This window comes from Littorina saxatilis, unplaced genomic scaffold (genome assembly GCF_037325665.1).
Source record: "Littorina saxatilis isolate snail1 unplaced genomic scaffold, US_GU_Lsax_2.0 scaffold_1088, whole genome shotgun sequence".
In the NCBI taxonomy this organism is placed as follows: domain Eukaryota; kingdom Metazoa; phylum Mollusca; class Gastropoda; order Littorinimorpha; family Littorinidae; genus Littorina; species Littorina saxatilis.
In genome coordinates, this window is record NW_027128612.1 from 24863 (window position 1) to 41479 (window position 16617).

Genomic DNA, 16617 nt, shown 5'->3' on the forward strand with positions numbered 1-16617 from the left:
CCTCCCGATCACGGGGCGGACGCCTTACTTCATTGTCTGTTTGATATGAGGATCGATACTTGATCTTTTTATCGTGCTTTAAAAGATTCAAGGATTGTTTGCGTTTGCTTGATCACACTAAACGGACTGGGTGGCCGAGTGGTAACGCACTTGCGCTCGGAAGCAAGAGGTTGCGAGTTCGACCCTGGGTCAGGGCGTTAGCAATTTTCTCCCCCCTTTCCTAACCTAGGTGGTGGGTTCAAGTGCTAGTCTTTCGGATGAGACGAAAAACCGAGGTCCCTTCGTGTACACTACATTGGGGTGTGCACGTTAAAGATCCCACGATTGTCAAAAGGGTCTTTCCTGGCAAAATTGCATAGGCATAGATAACAAAATTGTCCACCAAAATACCCGTGTGACTTGGAATAATAGGCCGTAAAAAGTAGGATATGCGCCGAAATGGCTGCGATCTGCTGGTCGATGTGAATGCGTGATGTATTGTGTAAAAAATTCTATCTCACACGGCATAAATAGATCCCTGCGCCTCGAGTCAGAGTCTGGAGATACGCGCGCGATATAAGACTTGAATCATATAACTAAGAACACGAGAGACTAAAAACACGAACACGCTATATTCCAACATCGGACGACTACCATTCGTGAATAACTTGATGGTTGAAAATGCAGATCTGCTAATATGCACTGCCATTACTTGTTTAAGACATGCACGGATCATATCACAAACGTGTGCTACTCCCTATAACTGAAACGTTAAAGCACCCTCACAAAAACACACTAGTAATTAATATCACAGTGGGAAGTATCCTCTTGAGCTTATACTTTAAAACGCTATTTAGCTTTGGTTCCTCAATGTTTGTTTGATGTTTGTTTGTTTTCAGGAGGGGGGGAGGGAGAGAGAGAGAGAGAGAGAGAGAGAGAGAGAGAGAGAGAGAGAGAGAGAGAGAGAGAGAGAGAGAGAGAGAGAGAGAGAGAGAGAGAGAGAGAGAGAGAGAGAGAGAGAGAGAGAGAGAGAGAGAGAGAGAGAGAGAGCATGAGTAACCATTGAATGCCATTTTCAGGTGTCATTTTTTCTTACTTGTTAATGTTTTGATTTCAAGGGAAATTGTGTTTTGATTTCAAGGGAAATTGTTTTTGATGGTTACAAAATATAATGATTACACTTACAGGCGAATGACACAACGTGTCCTGTTCCCTGCCACACACAGTCTTCAGTTCTTTGTCACTCATAGTGTTGAATTTACTGTCACAAACACACTCACAGCCACAGTCACACACCCTCACTTGGCGAAAACAGACTTTCTTTCTTTATTTGGTGTTTAACGTCGTTTTCAACCACGAAGGTTATATCGCGACGGGGAAAGGGGGGGAGATGGGATAGAGCCACTTGTCAATTGTTTCTTGTTCACAAAAGCACTAATCAAAAATTTGCTCCAGGGGCTTGCAACGTAGTACAATATATTACCTTACTGGGAGAATGCAAGTTTCCAGTAAAAAGGACTTAACATTTCTTACATACTGCTTGACTAAAATCTTTACAAAAATTGACTATATTCTATACAAGAAACACTTAACAAGGGTAAAAGGAGAAACAGAATCCGTTAGTCGCCTCTTACCACATGCTGGGGAGCATCGGGTAAATTCTTTCTCGTCCCAACCAATATGGGACTCCCCCTAACCCGCGGGGGTAGCGAAAACAAACACAATTCTCAAGAATCAAGTAAGCAACATATATTTTGCAAACCATAATCTGTACTGAGGTTCAATGGGAACCACATTTTTAGAGCAAAAGTTTAAAACAACACAAGAAGACTTAAAAATGTTTTCCTACTGGACAGAGCAAATACACGTAACAATGCTGCGGGTCCATACAAAAGTCATGATCAATGGGAGTTATCCACAACCCAGACAATCTCATACAAAGGACAGCTGTCATGACATCTGTCAGTGCAGACGTCCACATATTTACACCAAAAAGAAACAAGGTAAACCAGAAAACAAGAAGAGCAAACGCTCGATCGAGTCACTTTCGCAGTTCTGAATATTATATGAGGCATCAGATGGACAGGAAGAAATTGCTATTCACAACACAATGAGTCACGTTCACATAAAATTTGAGCCCGGTCACTTTTATAGTTTCCGAGAAAAGCCCAACGTTAAGTTGTGTGTTGCCGAACAGAAAAGGCTAGTTATCTCCCTTGTTTTTCTGATAACGTTCGTAAAAGGCTACAGATGTAAATACTTTGATGTAAAGAATAATCCTACAAAGTTTCAATCACATCCGATGAACTTTGTCAAAGATATAAAATGTCTAATTTTTCCTTTGACGCTGACCTGTGACCTTGAAAAAGGTCAAAGGTCAACGAAACCATCGTTAAAGTGTAGAGGTCATTGGAGGTCACGACTAAACAAAATATGAGCCCGATCGCTTTGATAGTTTCCGAGAAAAGATATAAAATGTCTAATTTTTCCTTTGACGCTGACCTGTGACCTTGAAAAAGGTCAAAGGTCAACGAAACCATCGTTAAAGTGTAGAGGTCATTGGAGGTCACGACTAAACAAAATATGAGCCCGATCGCTTTGATAGTTTCCGAGAAAAGTCCAACGTTAAGGTGGTGTCTACGGACGGCCGGCCAGACGGCCGGCCGGACAGACTAACACTGACCGATTACATAGAGTCACTTTTTCTCAAGTGACTCAAAAATCATGAAACATAATCAAGTGATACTGTAATCCGAATCAATTTTCACTTCAAAATTTGTGTCATACCAAATGTTTAGAGCAAAAGTTTAAAACAACACAAGAGATTTGAAAAGGTTTTCCAACTGCATGGGTGGGAGCAAAAAATCTGTGCTTTACGAAAAAAAAAAGTGTATGACCGGGGGGCTTGTAACCACTTTGCTTGTCGACAAAAATATTTCTTTTAACTTCCCTCAAAGTATTAAACAATGGCGACTGCACGTGAGAGGGAACAATAAAGAGACCAAAAAGCAATGTACTCACGTTAAAATGACGAACACGGAACAAATAACAGGGACGTTTCGACCTAAGGGTCTTCTTCAGGCACAAAAACACAAAAGTACACACACAAAAAAGAAGAAGAAAGACGATAGAACAAATAAAGAGGAGAACAACTGACAAAAGAACTGCACTGCACAAACCAAAGTGCAGTTTTCCCTCAAAGTGACAGGAAACTGCGGGAAATGGAATTAATATTACAGTAGGAAGTAACAGTTAAATTTAGTACATGTGCTTCATGTGTTCTTTTCATTTGCCACTTTATCTTTAATTTGGGTCCAGGATCTCCCTTCCAGTGTTTGGCTGCCTGCAATGCCCAACAAAATTTGTTTCTTTCCTGGAAGCTTTCCTCCCAAAATGGAAGCTTGAAAAAGCTTCCTCACGGCCTTCTCTTCTTCTCTCGAGAACTTGCTGTAGTTCCCTGAAACAGAAATTGACAGCTGTTCCTCAAAATGCCTTTGTTGTACATGCTAAAGACTACAAAAAATGAGCACCCAAAAAATCACACCTTCCATGGAGACAATAACGTACAAAATACAAAATAAAAAACAATACTGACAAAAATACATAATTCCCAGGCCTTCAAAGTGAGAGGAAAAGAAAAAAAACAGAATGATACAGCTAACGGGCGGGGATATAGCTCAGTTGGTAGCGCGCTGGATTTGTATTCAGTTGGCCGCTGTCAGCGTGAGTTCGATCCCAGGTTCGGCGGAAATTTATTTCACAGAGTCAACTTTGTGTGCAGACTCTCTTCGGTGTCCGAACCTCCCCCCGTGTACACTACATTGGGTGTGCACGTTAAAGATCCCACGATTGACAAAAGGGTCTTTCCTGGCAAAATTGCTTAGGCACAGTTAATAATTGTCTACCTACCGGCCCCCGTAGCGCAGTGGTTAGCGCATCGGGCTGCGGGCCGGGAGGTCGTGGGTTCGAATCCCATCAGAGTCATGTGGGTTTTTCGGGCTACGGTCGGCTCCTACCCAGAGTGGAAGTGCTATGGTTCCTATGGGAAAGCTGGGATCACACAGCCGAGTGTCATTCACTTAACGAATGCGACTTTGAGGGTGCTCAGGTTCTGTATACCTGACCAACACCGCAGGTGCGGCAGTTCTCGGGCCTGGTTGACGCCAGGATATATTATGACAGTAAGCGTAGAGTGCTGCCCTGTCACGTAGTCTCAAACCAAAATTGGAAATCCAAAGCATCATTATCATCATCCTCATCTCATTAATCATCCAAAATATAAATTGTCCTTGCTCTTGTGGCCCTTCATTCCCGGAGCTATCATGGTGACCTTGGTCTCAGTGTTCCTGTTCCTTCCTTCCCTGAATAGTAGTTCTGCTGTCAGTCTTCAACGTGTGACTGACGTTCTGGGGGGTCGACGGAGGGACGTGGTGGCGGTCTGCTCTCTGGAGAGGACGCTCACTCAGTCTGGTCCGCGACTTAAAGTCAATGTCGTTTGTAGGGGGCATAGTAGGTAGTGGGCTGCGTCCGTTAGCTCGGGACAGACCCACTACTGAACACCGTCGAAGTGACTCAGCAGAAGTGCAGTGTCATCTTCCGAGGGTAGCCTACCGCAGCGACCCGACATCCCCCCCTGGAGCGTCTGTAAAATCGACGAGTCTGGCAGCGGAACGAAATTCAGAGGTGGTTGGAGCAGCGAGTGCAGGGACGGGGCGGTGTGAGAGCACAACGGGACAAGGGAACAAGTGTAAAGACGAAAAAAGAAAAAAAAAAAAAAAAAAATAATTGTCTACCTATACCCGTGTGACTTGGAATAATAGGCCGTGAAAGGTAAATATGCGCCGAAATGGCTGCAATCTACTGGCCGTATAAAATTTCATCTCACACGGCATCACTGCAGAGCGCCTAGAACTGTACCCACGGAATATGCGCGATATAAGACTCATTGATTGATTGAACAGAGCTAACCATATCTAAAACATAGCTAAACGACTCCCAACATGAAAAAATGGTTATTTTGAGTCCCCGGCCCCCTTCAGTGAATCTGGATCACATTTTGTAAAACCGCAACAAACATTATTGAGTTTTTGGAGCGCTGTGGCAACTTTAAAACTTTTAATTTGACCCCTACCTTGTTTTAATGACTGCCAGATTACCTAACGACTTCTGAATCACACACACATTGAAAGCATTGACAAGGTTTTTGATGATGATTAAATGTTATAATTAGCTCATTAATATAAATTTGGAAGCAAGCAAAGCTCGCTGTCCACTATTTCTTGCTGGAGGGCATAGAAAGGTAAAACAAGAAGGGCAAAGCCCATACGACTCACATGCTTTACACATTTTTCCTACCAAAATACATGTGACCTTGACCCAAGGTCAAGGTCATCCAAGGTCATGCAACACAAAGCTGTTAATTCAAGACATAGGAAGTACAATGGTGCTTATTGGCTCTTTCTACCATGAGATATGGTCACTTTTAGTGGTTCACTACCTTATTTTGGTCACATTTCATAAGGGTCAAAGTGACCTTGACCTTGATCATATGTGACCAAATGTGTCTCATGAAGAAAGCATAACATGTGCCCCACATAATTTTTAAGTTTGAAACAGTTATCTTCCATAGTTCAGGGTCAAGGTCACTTCAAAATATGTATACAATCCAACTTTGAAGAGCTCCTGTGACCTTGACCTTGAAGCAAGGTAAACCAAACTGGTATCAAAAGATGGGGCTTACTTTGCCCTATATATCATATATAGGTGAGGTATTCAATCTCAAAAACTTCAGAGAAAATGGGAAAAATGTGAAAAATAGCTGTTTTTTAGGCAACATTTATGGCCCCTGCGACCTTGACCTTGAAGCAAGGTCAAGATGCTATGTATGTTTTTTGGGGCCTTGTCATCATACACCATCTTGCCAAATTTGGTACTGATAGACTGAATAGTGTCCAAGAAATATCCAACGTTAAAGTTTTCCGGACGGACGGACGTCCGGACGACTCGGGTGAGTACATAGACTCACTTTTGCTTCGCATGTGAGTAAAAAAAAAAACCACCATGTTGGTTGGATTTAAAAATTATTTTGTGGGGTGTGTATTAATACAAGGAAATGGAACGAATATGATAAAATAAAATAATCAACAAGAACAACACAAAAATCAATGAGACCATGAATTGCATCAAAGACAGGTTAGAATTTGTGTAGTGTGACTCCTCTTTTATGGTGCATTACACTGAAGAGCACTGAAGAGCAACCGCCCTGATATTATACGTTATTTGCGTTTTTGACCAAAATATGACATTTTACACACATCTCGACAGTCATTGTTCACCTCGACTGCTAGCGCAGTCTCGGAGAACAATGACTGTCTTGATCTGTGTAAAATGTCATATTTTGGTCAAAAACGCAAATAACATTTATTTATCGATTGCATTCCTTTCAGGTACTGACTTTGTTGTTTTAACGATTGAACGAGCACACACACACTTGCAATCAAACACATAAGCTTCATATTTGGGCGTTTCAGGTTGGCCGAAACTTCAAAGGAACTACAAAACACACGTCATGTACTGACTTTGTTGTTGTTTTGACATTGAACAGCACACACACATGCAATCAAACACATGACGTGTGTTTTGTAGTTCCTTTGAAGTTTCGGTCAACCTGAAACGCCAAAATATGAAGTTTTGTATGCCTCTGACGTCACATGGCTCAAAGAAGGGAAATCCAATGTCCAATCGATACATAACCCTTTGTGGTGGACTGGGCATTAAGCAAACATACAAACAAAGAGACTGAAGAGCGCAAGTCTGCTGTATGTACACTGAGCACAAAAAGTTAAGTTCTGTGAAATTTGGAGAGCCTGCAGCTACCCAGCAAAAACACCATTAAAACCATTGATTTTTTGCTGTTTTTCAGTTTTGTGGTCGCTCTGTTTTACACACTAGATCAGCCTGACAGCGCGACAGATTTGAACGAAATTTGTATGAACCATTAGGTAAGACACCAAATAAACTTTCGAATGTAAAAAATGTAAAATATTCAGTTTAAGTCACTGTTTCAACGGTTGAAAGTGAATCAAGCCATCAAAAAACACAATTTTTGAGAGTAGATGTGGTCACGGACCAGTGACATCATACCCAGATATTGCTCAGATTCCAGAAACACATTTTTGAGCAGAAGAAAGACTGATTTTCAAATTCACGTATATTTCTGACCAAATAACTGCTGTTATCTGGGGTATACCATTGAAAAAAATATCCTTTACTTTTTTGTGCTCAGTGTATCAGTGCACGGCAATGAAAGTCACAAAGTTAAAAAGTGTGTGGAGTTGTACCTGCAATGTGTGGCCTCTCCGATGAGAGACCACATATCCCTTTTAAGGCACAGTAAGCCTCCCGCAAACCATCAAAGACACACAGTACAAACACCCTTTTGTTTGAACACTCACCGCTTGAGAATATCTGAGGTGCCTTACGTAAAGAGCCAGCAATTTTCAATGAATTTATTTTTGCATGGTTTATCTAACGCCATAGCCATCGTGGACCCCGGGGTGTGATCAACTTTCCTTTTTTTTCACAATCTAGTCGTCAGTTTCTGATTTCAATGCGACTCGCCTTATCTGCATCAGAACATTATCGTGTAACTCTGAATCTAAAATGCAACAACGACTGCGAGTCACACAAACTTAACGGTGGAGTTTGGCTTCAAAGAAGCAAGTTCAATGCAAAAAATGTGTCTGCTTCGGGAAACACTTCTTTGCGTGACAAGCTTCCGGACTCCCTTTTTGTCCATTTTTCAAAACTTCGAGTTGTACTGATCTTTTTTTGATGAAAAACAAATCTTTTAGGATTAATGAATGCTTGTGTTACAAGTCGTCAATTTATTATTTAGATTTTAGTACTAGCGCCAAAAAGCGTCTGATTTTGGTACTAGACAATCCTGCAGGCCATGCAAAAATAAAATCTTAAAAAAATGCTAGCTCTTTACGGAGGGTACTTAGGATGTTCGCAAGCGGTGAGTGTTTAAATGAAAGGGTGTTTGTACTGTGCGTAAAAAACCTGGCAATGTCTGTTCAGAAACTGATAGTTTACGTAAACCAGAGTGTGCTGACGCTTTCTGTTGTCCATTTGTCTATTATCCCTACCAAAATTACCCGTCAACATGACAGGCCACCTTCAATTTAAGGACACTTCTGGCAAGTCATTGCAGGTACCCCTGTACTATCTTTTGCAATCAGTATATAAGAAAACTAGCTATTGTAGTCTAAAAATCAGTACTGGCACAATGGTGCACAAGTGCTTTCCATGACCACTTGTGATCTGGTTTAGCTCCTTGCAGGACACATACCAATTAATTCCGTCTCTGCCATGGTTTCGGATGATCAAGAGGGCCTGCGAGCGTTGGGGCTCCGGAAGAGCCTGGGCCGCAGCAACATCTGCCTCCTCGCTGTGGCTTTTTATGAGGTGCCGGTTGAGGTGTTGAGCAAAGTACTTTTCGCAGAAGATACAAAAGTATCGCTTGCCCTCTGTCTGGATTTTGACTCCTGAAACCCATGATACTTGAATAATGAAGTTGGAAACTACATCACAAAAGAAAGGAAAAAGAGGGGTTAGTTTAAAGGTCCTTATAATAATAACAAAATATATTATATATATATACAAGTGCCGACCTTCAACAGGGTCAGGACAGCATCCCCCCAACTATTAGAGAACAATTCCAAAATTCTTTCACAGTAACAAAAACTATGTTCCTTGTTTATAAAAAATAATGACACACCTTTTATTCGCAGTTATAGCAACAACAAAGAAAACTGCCTGAAATGGAAGAGGGGGAAGACCAAATTGAATCAAATCTTATTTTACAAGGTTTGTGGCATAAGCATTACAGAAATTCTTTCTTTTTCATACTACTCTAATCATATATACACACGGACATACAAATAGAACAGAGAGAGAAAGATAATGGTTTATATTACTAAGGCCACAGACCCATATACAAACCAATGGGGGTGAGAGAGAGAGAGAGAAAGAGAGAGAGAGAGAGAGAGAGAGAGAGAGAGAGAGAGATTGAGAGAGAGAGAGAAAGACAGAGAGAAAGAGACGGACAGTGAGAGAGAGAGAGAGAGAAAGATAGATGGGTTCTTTTTCCCAACTATTGGTTTTTTTGGGGGGTACTCCTTTTTTTATGTCAGGTCGATTTGGGGGGTACCCTTGCTTGAGCATCGTCATGTGACCACTGTGAAAGAAATTTTTGATCAGGAAAAAAGTACCACAGAGTCAAGTGGGGTGCCTTTACTGGCCTAATAGGATTGAATGAAATGAAATGGGGATGAATGCCTTAAACATATTGCAGTAGAAGTTTAGGCAACTCTCATTCATCCCATAAACATTCTCAGTCACTGAAGACATGCGTGCATACCTTTGCTTGTATTTTCCTCCGGTGATGTCGGGCTTTTGGTACCTGCATACAGAATGAAAGTAAATTAAAACTTGTGCATGCTTAGTTTGAAATTGAACAGATCATGAACCAGGTACCAAAAATATATACCGGCACGGTTGGCCTAGTGGTAAGGTGTCCGCCCCGTGATTGGGAGGTCGTGGGTTCGAACCCCGGCCGGGTCATACCTAAGACTTTAAAATTGGCAATCTAGTGGCTGCTCCGCCTGGCGTCTGGCATTATGGGGTTAGTGCTAGGACTGGTTGGTCCGGTGTCAGAATAATGAGACTGAGTGAGACATGAAGCCTGTGCTGCGATTTCTGTCTTGTGTGTGGCGCACGTTATATGTCAAAGCAGCACCACCCTGATATGGCCCTTCGTGGTCGGCAAACAAACAAACAAACCAAAAAGATATAAACACCAAAACGCTTTTGTATGACGGCTTACTAGTGCCAGAACCTAAGGTTACCATTTTCACGTGAAAATTAGTAAATAACAGTGTTAATTACTTATTTTCAATTTTGCCTCGTTTTTGGTCACAGTAGTCGGACTTTAAGAGTCCGCACTGAGAGGCTACAACGTCCGTCAAACATCACTCTCACAATATTTCTGAAATATCTTTTAATAGAAGGCCTTATCGAGCAAGTTATCCGACGGGAAGATGCATGTCAGTTTTCTGCAATAGCACTTTCCTTAACGTTGTTTTGGGTAACTTAAAAAAGAATAATCGAGCCCAAAAACTTTTGAATCGAAGCTGCTTTTAGCAGACGGACTTTTGATCAGCTGTGCTCACACACTTTCACATATATCTTTCAATATAATTCCTTATTCGACAAGTTGTCAGGCAGACAGCTGTGCCTCATATTCATTTACACTACAACACTCATACATCTGCTTTGTAGTGTATTACTATTAGTGAAAGACAATTGATCCAAAAATGTTCGAATCGAGAGAGGAAAAATGGCGTGTGGCCGGACGTGTGCTAAAGGTCCGACCACTAGCAGACTGATCTGTTCGGTCTAGGCTAACACACTTTCACAAATGTCTTTCAGCTCTTATTGTTAATTTGCATCGGATTAATAGTCTACCAGCCAGCCTTCTATGTCATGTATGAAACCTGGAAATGACCCTGTTCCTGTAAATTTTTATGACGGAAATGTAATCTATAGGGTACGGAGAGTCAAATTAGCTTGGTTGCCTAAAGTTGCACTTTGGGAAATTCTCAGAATCCAAGATGGCCGCCCAACGGTCATCTTGAAGATGGTCAATATGTAACTTTTGATCCAGATGGGCTAAAGAGTCGTGTAATACCTCAATATAGGGTTTTTTGATGTCGGCGAGTTCATTTCTGAGGTTGGTTTGTCAATCCTGTCAACAGAATCCAAGATGGCCGCCAAGATGGCCGTCAAAATATATAAAAACACATTTCTCGCCATATCTGGGTTTCTAAAGCAGCTAGATTCATGATCTTAGTGCTGACCATGTTTCCAAAGGCTGGGAAGCCGTTCTGATATCACCCAGATGCAAGATGGCTGCCAAGATGGCAGGTAAACGTCATTCACGCTCAAATCAATGTCACACAAAAATAAGGAAAACGCCATATTGTTTGTCTTTTGTCTGAAAGAACATGTTAGCATCCAGTTAAAGAGGCAACTTTCAGAAAAGCCGATGGGTCTCGATGGTGGGGATGGACAGAAGGAGAGCAAGCACAAAGAGGAAGGTGAAAGAAGGCGAGCGATCGACGCAGCAGACCGGACGAAGATTGCAGAGGAACTGCAGAAGTACTCGCACCCTCTCATTGTTGAGTCCACTGCAGACCTGTTTACCCCCATAAGTGTTTTGGAGTAATGCTCAGCCCCAAAAATAGTAATCCTGGCACAAAAATAGTAATCATCCAGCATTCGTCGCTAATTACAACGCACATGACAACTGTGTCTGCGAAACGCAATCATGCACATATATCCATCATTCACAAACAAAACACATCAGTCAGTTTTTGTAGTCATCATAATTTCAAAGAAGATCACATCAAAAGCACATGCATCACTGATTCTTTTTCTTTTGCTCGTAGTAGGCCTTTTTCAGTGTGTCAAGCGCTTCTCTACTGTACTTGCGCTTGCCGAATGAGTGAGGGCGAGACTTCACCACTAGAATAAGGCTCTCCAGCGTCTCATCAGACAGACATGATCTCTGGTCAGTCCTGTGCTTTTTCACCCCATTTTGCCATTGAAAAAAACAATGCCAAACATGTGAATTGATAAAAAAAAATAAAATAAAAAAAAATTATTTTTATTTTTTTATTTATGAAAATTGTAGTCTTGACACGGATAGCGGAATGGCGTATTTTTTGCAGAAAATCGTAATAAATTACGCCAAAATCGTAAGGGTAAACAGGTCTGCCACTGACCTGTACAACATCGTCAACGGGCAGATCGCGCCAGCAAAAGTAGGCCTAAATGTCCAAGATGCACTCAAGATCGGCAGCACTCAAAGTGAACAGTTCGCCGCTTCGCTTCACAGCACATTCCATGGCCCGATCGAGAGGAAAGTGAAGACCATGCAGGAGATGAAAAAGGTAGTGGTTGTGAAAGACAAGGCCATCTTTGACATTGAAACATTATTCGTACGGCTTCAGATCATTAGGCAACAACGTGGTGTGAAGGCGACAGACATCTTCAAGTACGAACTCAGTCCCGTACCTCCATCTCTCATCGACGAGTTCGGGAGTTTGAGGAAAGGAGACAAGGCTGTGCTCGTCAAGTGTCATGGTGTGCCGGTCAACAACGCACCTGCACCAGACGTGGTGCTGGTCGACTCCTGTACCATGTTGTGTGGCCAGTTGCGGGGACAGCAGGAGATTTTGTCGCGAGTTTCGGCGCTCGACTGAGCCGCTATCCTCCAGCAGCACAGAAACTGGTGTTGTTTGACAGGTACCATGAGAATCAGCCAACTGCGAAGGACCACGAGAGGATGAGGAGGGCAGGGGAAGGATCAAAGGACTTCCGTCTGACACCCACAACCCCCCTCCCACACAGAGAAGCTATCATGAAGAATGCCAACAACAAACGCCTCCTCAGCAACATCCTCTGTGGACATCCTCTGCAGAACAACGTGGAGCTTGTCAGCAGTTTCGATTGTCTTGTCACCCATGAGGAGGCGGATATCACGCTGTGCAGCTACATGCTGAAGGCTGCAGCAGGCGGGGCGGAGACGATCAGGGTGCTGTGTGATGACACTGATGTGTTCGTCCTTCTCGTGTACTTGGCATGGAGGAAGAGGATACAGAAGAGCATCCAGATGGAGAAATGGGACGGCACGGTGCTTGACATTCGCGCAACAGTGGACAAATTGGGGGACAAGTGTGGTCAGCTACTCGGCATGCACGCCTTATCGGGCTGCGACACCGTGTCGTACCCCTGTTACAAGGGCAAGAAGTCGGCGCTCAAGGTGCTTGGAAACAGCGACATCCTAGGCCTGCAAGATGTCCTTGGGGAGCCAGACGTCAGTCATGACCAACTTAAGGCCACTGCCGACTCATTCTTCCTCGCGCTGTACAGTCAGAAGAAGGCCAAGTCCCGCAATGGTGCAAGATCCAGACTGTATCTGGGCAGGAAGAAACCACCACCTTTGAAGAGGCTACCACCAACCGATTGCAACCTGAGGCTGCATGCTCTCCGAGCACATCTGCAGATGATGTTGTGGAAAGCAGCAGACCATAAAGATCCACCAGCCGAGGCTCATGATATCCGCTGCTTCGGATGGGATATCGATGAATCTGGTGCTGTGACACAATCGCTGTCTAATGCGCCGATAGCACCGCAGCAGCTCTCAGATGTCGTGAGCTGTAGTTGCAGCGCCGAGGGGAAAGCGTGCAGCGAGAAGAAGTGCAGTTGCCACAGTGGGAGACTTACGTGCACTGAATACTGTTATTGCGAGGGAGGAGATGGCTGCTGCAGCGCTTACACGAAGCATGAGCCTGTGGTGGAGGAGGAGGAAGAGGAGGAGGAAGAAGAGGAGGAAGAGGAGGAGGAGGAGGAGAAGGAAGAAGAAGAGGAGGAGTTTGTTGAAGACGACCAGTAAGACGAGAAAGAAGCTGACATTGAAGAAGGAGATATGGTTTCAAAGTTTGAATCGTTTGTTTGCTGTAAAGCAAGAGCAGTAGAGTTCTATTTCGGTCGTGGCGTGCCAGCTAAGCTGCTTTTGGACATGGACTTTCCCACATGGACTTGATTGAGGTCCTGAAAGTTGCCTCTTTAACTGGATGCTAACATGTTCTTTCAGACAAAAGACAAACAATATGGCGTTTTCCTTATTTTTGTGTGACATTGATTTGAGCGTGAATGACGTTTACCTGCCATCTTGGCAGCCATCTTGCATCTGGGTGATATCAGAACGGCTTCCCAGCCTTTGGAAACATGATCAGCACTAAGATCATGAATCTAGCTGCTTTAGAAACCCAGATATGGCGAGAAATGTGTTTTTATATATTTTGACGGCCATCTTGGCGGCCATTTTGGATTCTGTTGACAGGATTGACAAACCAACCTCAGAAATGAACTCGCTGACATCAAAAAAACCTATATTGAGGTATTACACGACTCTTTAGCCCATCTGGATCAAAAGTTATATATTGACCATCTTCAAGATGACCGTTGGGCGGCCATCTTGGATTCTGAGAATTTCCCAAAGTGTAACTTTAGGCAACCAAGCTAATTTGACTCTACATACCCTATAGATTACATTTCCGTCATAAAAGTTCACAGGAACAGACATTTCCAGGTACTCTTTTTGGCAAGTAGACTATAAAGAACTATGGGCCAGAAAAGTATTGAATCGAAGGATTTTCGCTCTGGCCGGTGTAACAGTCGCGCATGCATGTGCATTGAACCTCCACAGTCACAAGGCACATGAAAATTAGTAATTAACGCATGAAATTTTTGTTTTGGCGCTAGTAAGCCATCAGGAGGCGAGCCAAAACTGAAAATTAGACATTAACACTTAAAATAGTCATTAACATGTGAAAATGAGTAATTAACACGTTTAATTGAATTTTTGCGTGAAAATTAGTCACTTTCACGGGTTAATTACGAATATATTGTTTTGGCGCTAGTAAGACCTCATACTTTTGGTTAAAAGCCTGTAGTAAAATTGTTCCCTTACCTGGTAAAATATCAGAAGCCCTAATACAGTACGACATTACAAGTGCATCGTGCATTCTAATCAAATTCGCAATTGGCCCAGAGAGTCACCGGAAAGGCAAATGCTTGCAACGAAATTCACGATTGGCAAAGCAAGTCACGTGGACAACCTCAATCAGTCATAACAGACTGGTTCGCAACCATTGGTACTCGGCTACTTGTGCTATGTTCATTGTTGATTGTCGAGCGATGATTGAACATTTTGCATGCCTGTCATTTTGTGTTTGAACGTAGCGTAGAGTTTAGCGTAGCAATTACAGCAAAATCGTAGCATTCTACGCCAAAATTGTAGCAGTTGGCAGCTCTGTGGGTAGTACATGTTTCTCCACATCAAATCTGCCTGAAGGGTTTTTGAGATCCAATTTGCCAAAGAAAACGGCTCCTTACATAGTACACCATTATCTTTAATGTGAAAGTAACAATAAACTGACTTACACTCAGATGTCTCAGACGCTGGGTCGGGGGAAGAGGTAACACTTGCTCCTTCGGGGTCTTCAGCACTTGTCTGGGCTCCTGTGAGGATACAGACATTAAATTCAATAAATTCTGCTCTTCAAAGAGAACCAGATTTGTGGTTTGGACATGCAGGCATGATAGTTGGCCTGGCCTGGTTATATTTCTGCCGGGTCTGTTATCATTTGCTAACAGTCAGCATTTTATAAATAACTTATACTAAATACATTACATTTCAGACGCTCCTTTAATTTCAGACACTCATTTGAGATGCATGAAATGAAAACCCTGTTATACAAATAATTACAAACTAATTGCAAAGTGCTTTCAAATCATTTGTGCATTGCCTGTGCTTTATGTGTAGCAACACAGTTCTTATTTGATGAGAACGAGTACGTTACACTCAGCCGAAGACAAGGCGTAGAACACAGTCAAGATATGGGATCAATAAAGCCCCTCTGACATAGAAATGGAAAAACTTGCTAAATGAAGATATCTGCTTTGATGCAGTTGTTTTCTGATGGGAGCCGCCGTACATGTTTCTTGATCATGTACACGTCTGCACTCTTGGGGCCCAACAGCTCAGATGGCAGGTCTTACCCAATCAGCAGCATTGCGTCTCTTGGCCATGCTTGATAAGCTTGCCTCTATGTTTTTGGCATGAGTTATTTCCAAAAAAAAGTAAGTCCCTGCAGGCAATATAATCAGCTGTGCAGACAATGCCCTGTACCAGAGACTGTTGAGTACATGCCTGGTTGTCTGTGTGTGTTTTAGCTACCAGGGTAGGCATCGAGTATGTGGGGGAGCAGTAGTAATTCTCTTGAAAAAGGATACTCTCTTTCCGCCAAATTTTTCTTTCCTTCTTCCGCAGCAAAACTTGAAAACAAAAGTGCAAATGTTTCAGAATCTCTCATCAAAGAAAAAATTATTTTGGATTGAGGAAACAGACCAGTACACTGTACCTTCATCATCTGCTTAGAATACTGATGCTCTCATGAGACATAAGATGGTAAACATGTCTCTGTGCCCACTACAACACGAAGTGAAACAAGAAACAGTGGAGAAATATGTGGCCATGATGGCAACCACTAACAATTCAGTTTTTGTTTCCCAATCCATTAACAACCCAAACTTTGGTTCTGCCTCCCATTACCTTGCAGAATTCCTCCTAGATTGCAAGGTAGCTGCTTGTTTTGTGGGGCATAGGACCTACCTGTCACGTTGGTAGAGTCTTCGGTGCAATCATACCAAAAAGTCGAAGTTGTGGACATCTTCAACTGTATCATCAGAATCATCATCGGAAAACAGAAATAAAAGTCAGATATCTAAATTTAAAGCACAATCTCCCCTCAAGGAGGTTAGGTCTGTTAAGTTAAAAGACGTCACATGACTTTTGACATAATTATGGTCAAGTGCCGCTAATCAAGTTACTTTTAGAAACAGGGTTTCCGGTTAAACCTTAAAACAGTTTTTAAAAACAAGATTTTTGGCGAGTACCGGAAAGGTGTTAGCCCTGCAATGAGTCACAAAAGACCTTGACAAAAA

At 42.6% G+C, this 16617-nt stretch overlaps 1 protein-coding gene across 1 annotated transcript; it reads right to left on the bottom strand.

The window, feature by feature from the left end:
* Nucleotides 1–1713: 1713 nt before the first annotated feature.
* Nucleotides 1714–16367, bottom strand: LOC138956969 (uncharacterized). Its single transcript, XM_070328158.1, has 5 exons — nt 16286–16367; nt 15055–15132; nt 9404–9445; nt 8333–8528; nt 1714–3436 (listed from the first exon to the last, which is right to left on the bottom strand). The coding sequence occupies exons 1-5, from the start codon at nt 16365–16367 to the stop codon at nt 3283–3285; spliced, it is 552 nt and encodes a 183-aa protein (XP_070184259.1). The 3' UTR covers nt 1714–3282.
* Nucleotides 16368–16617: the final 250 nt, after the last annotated feature.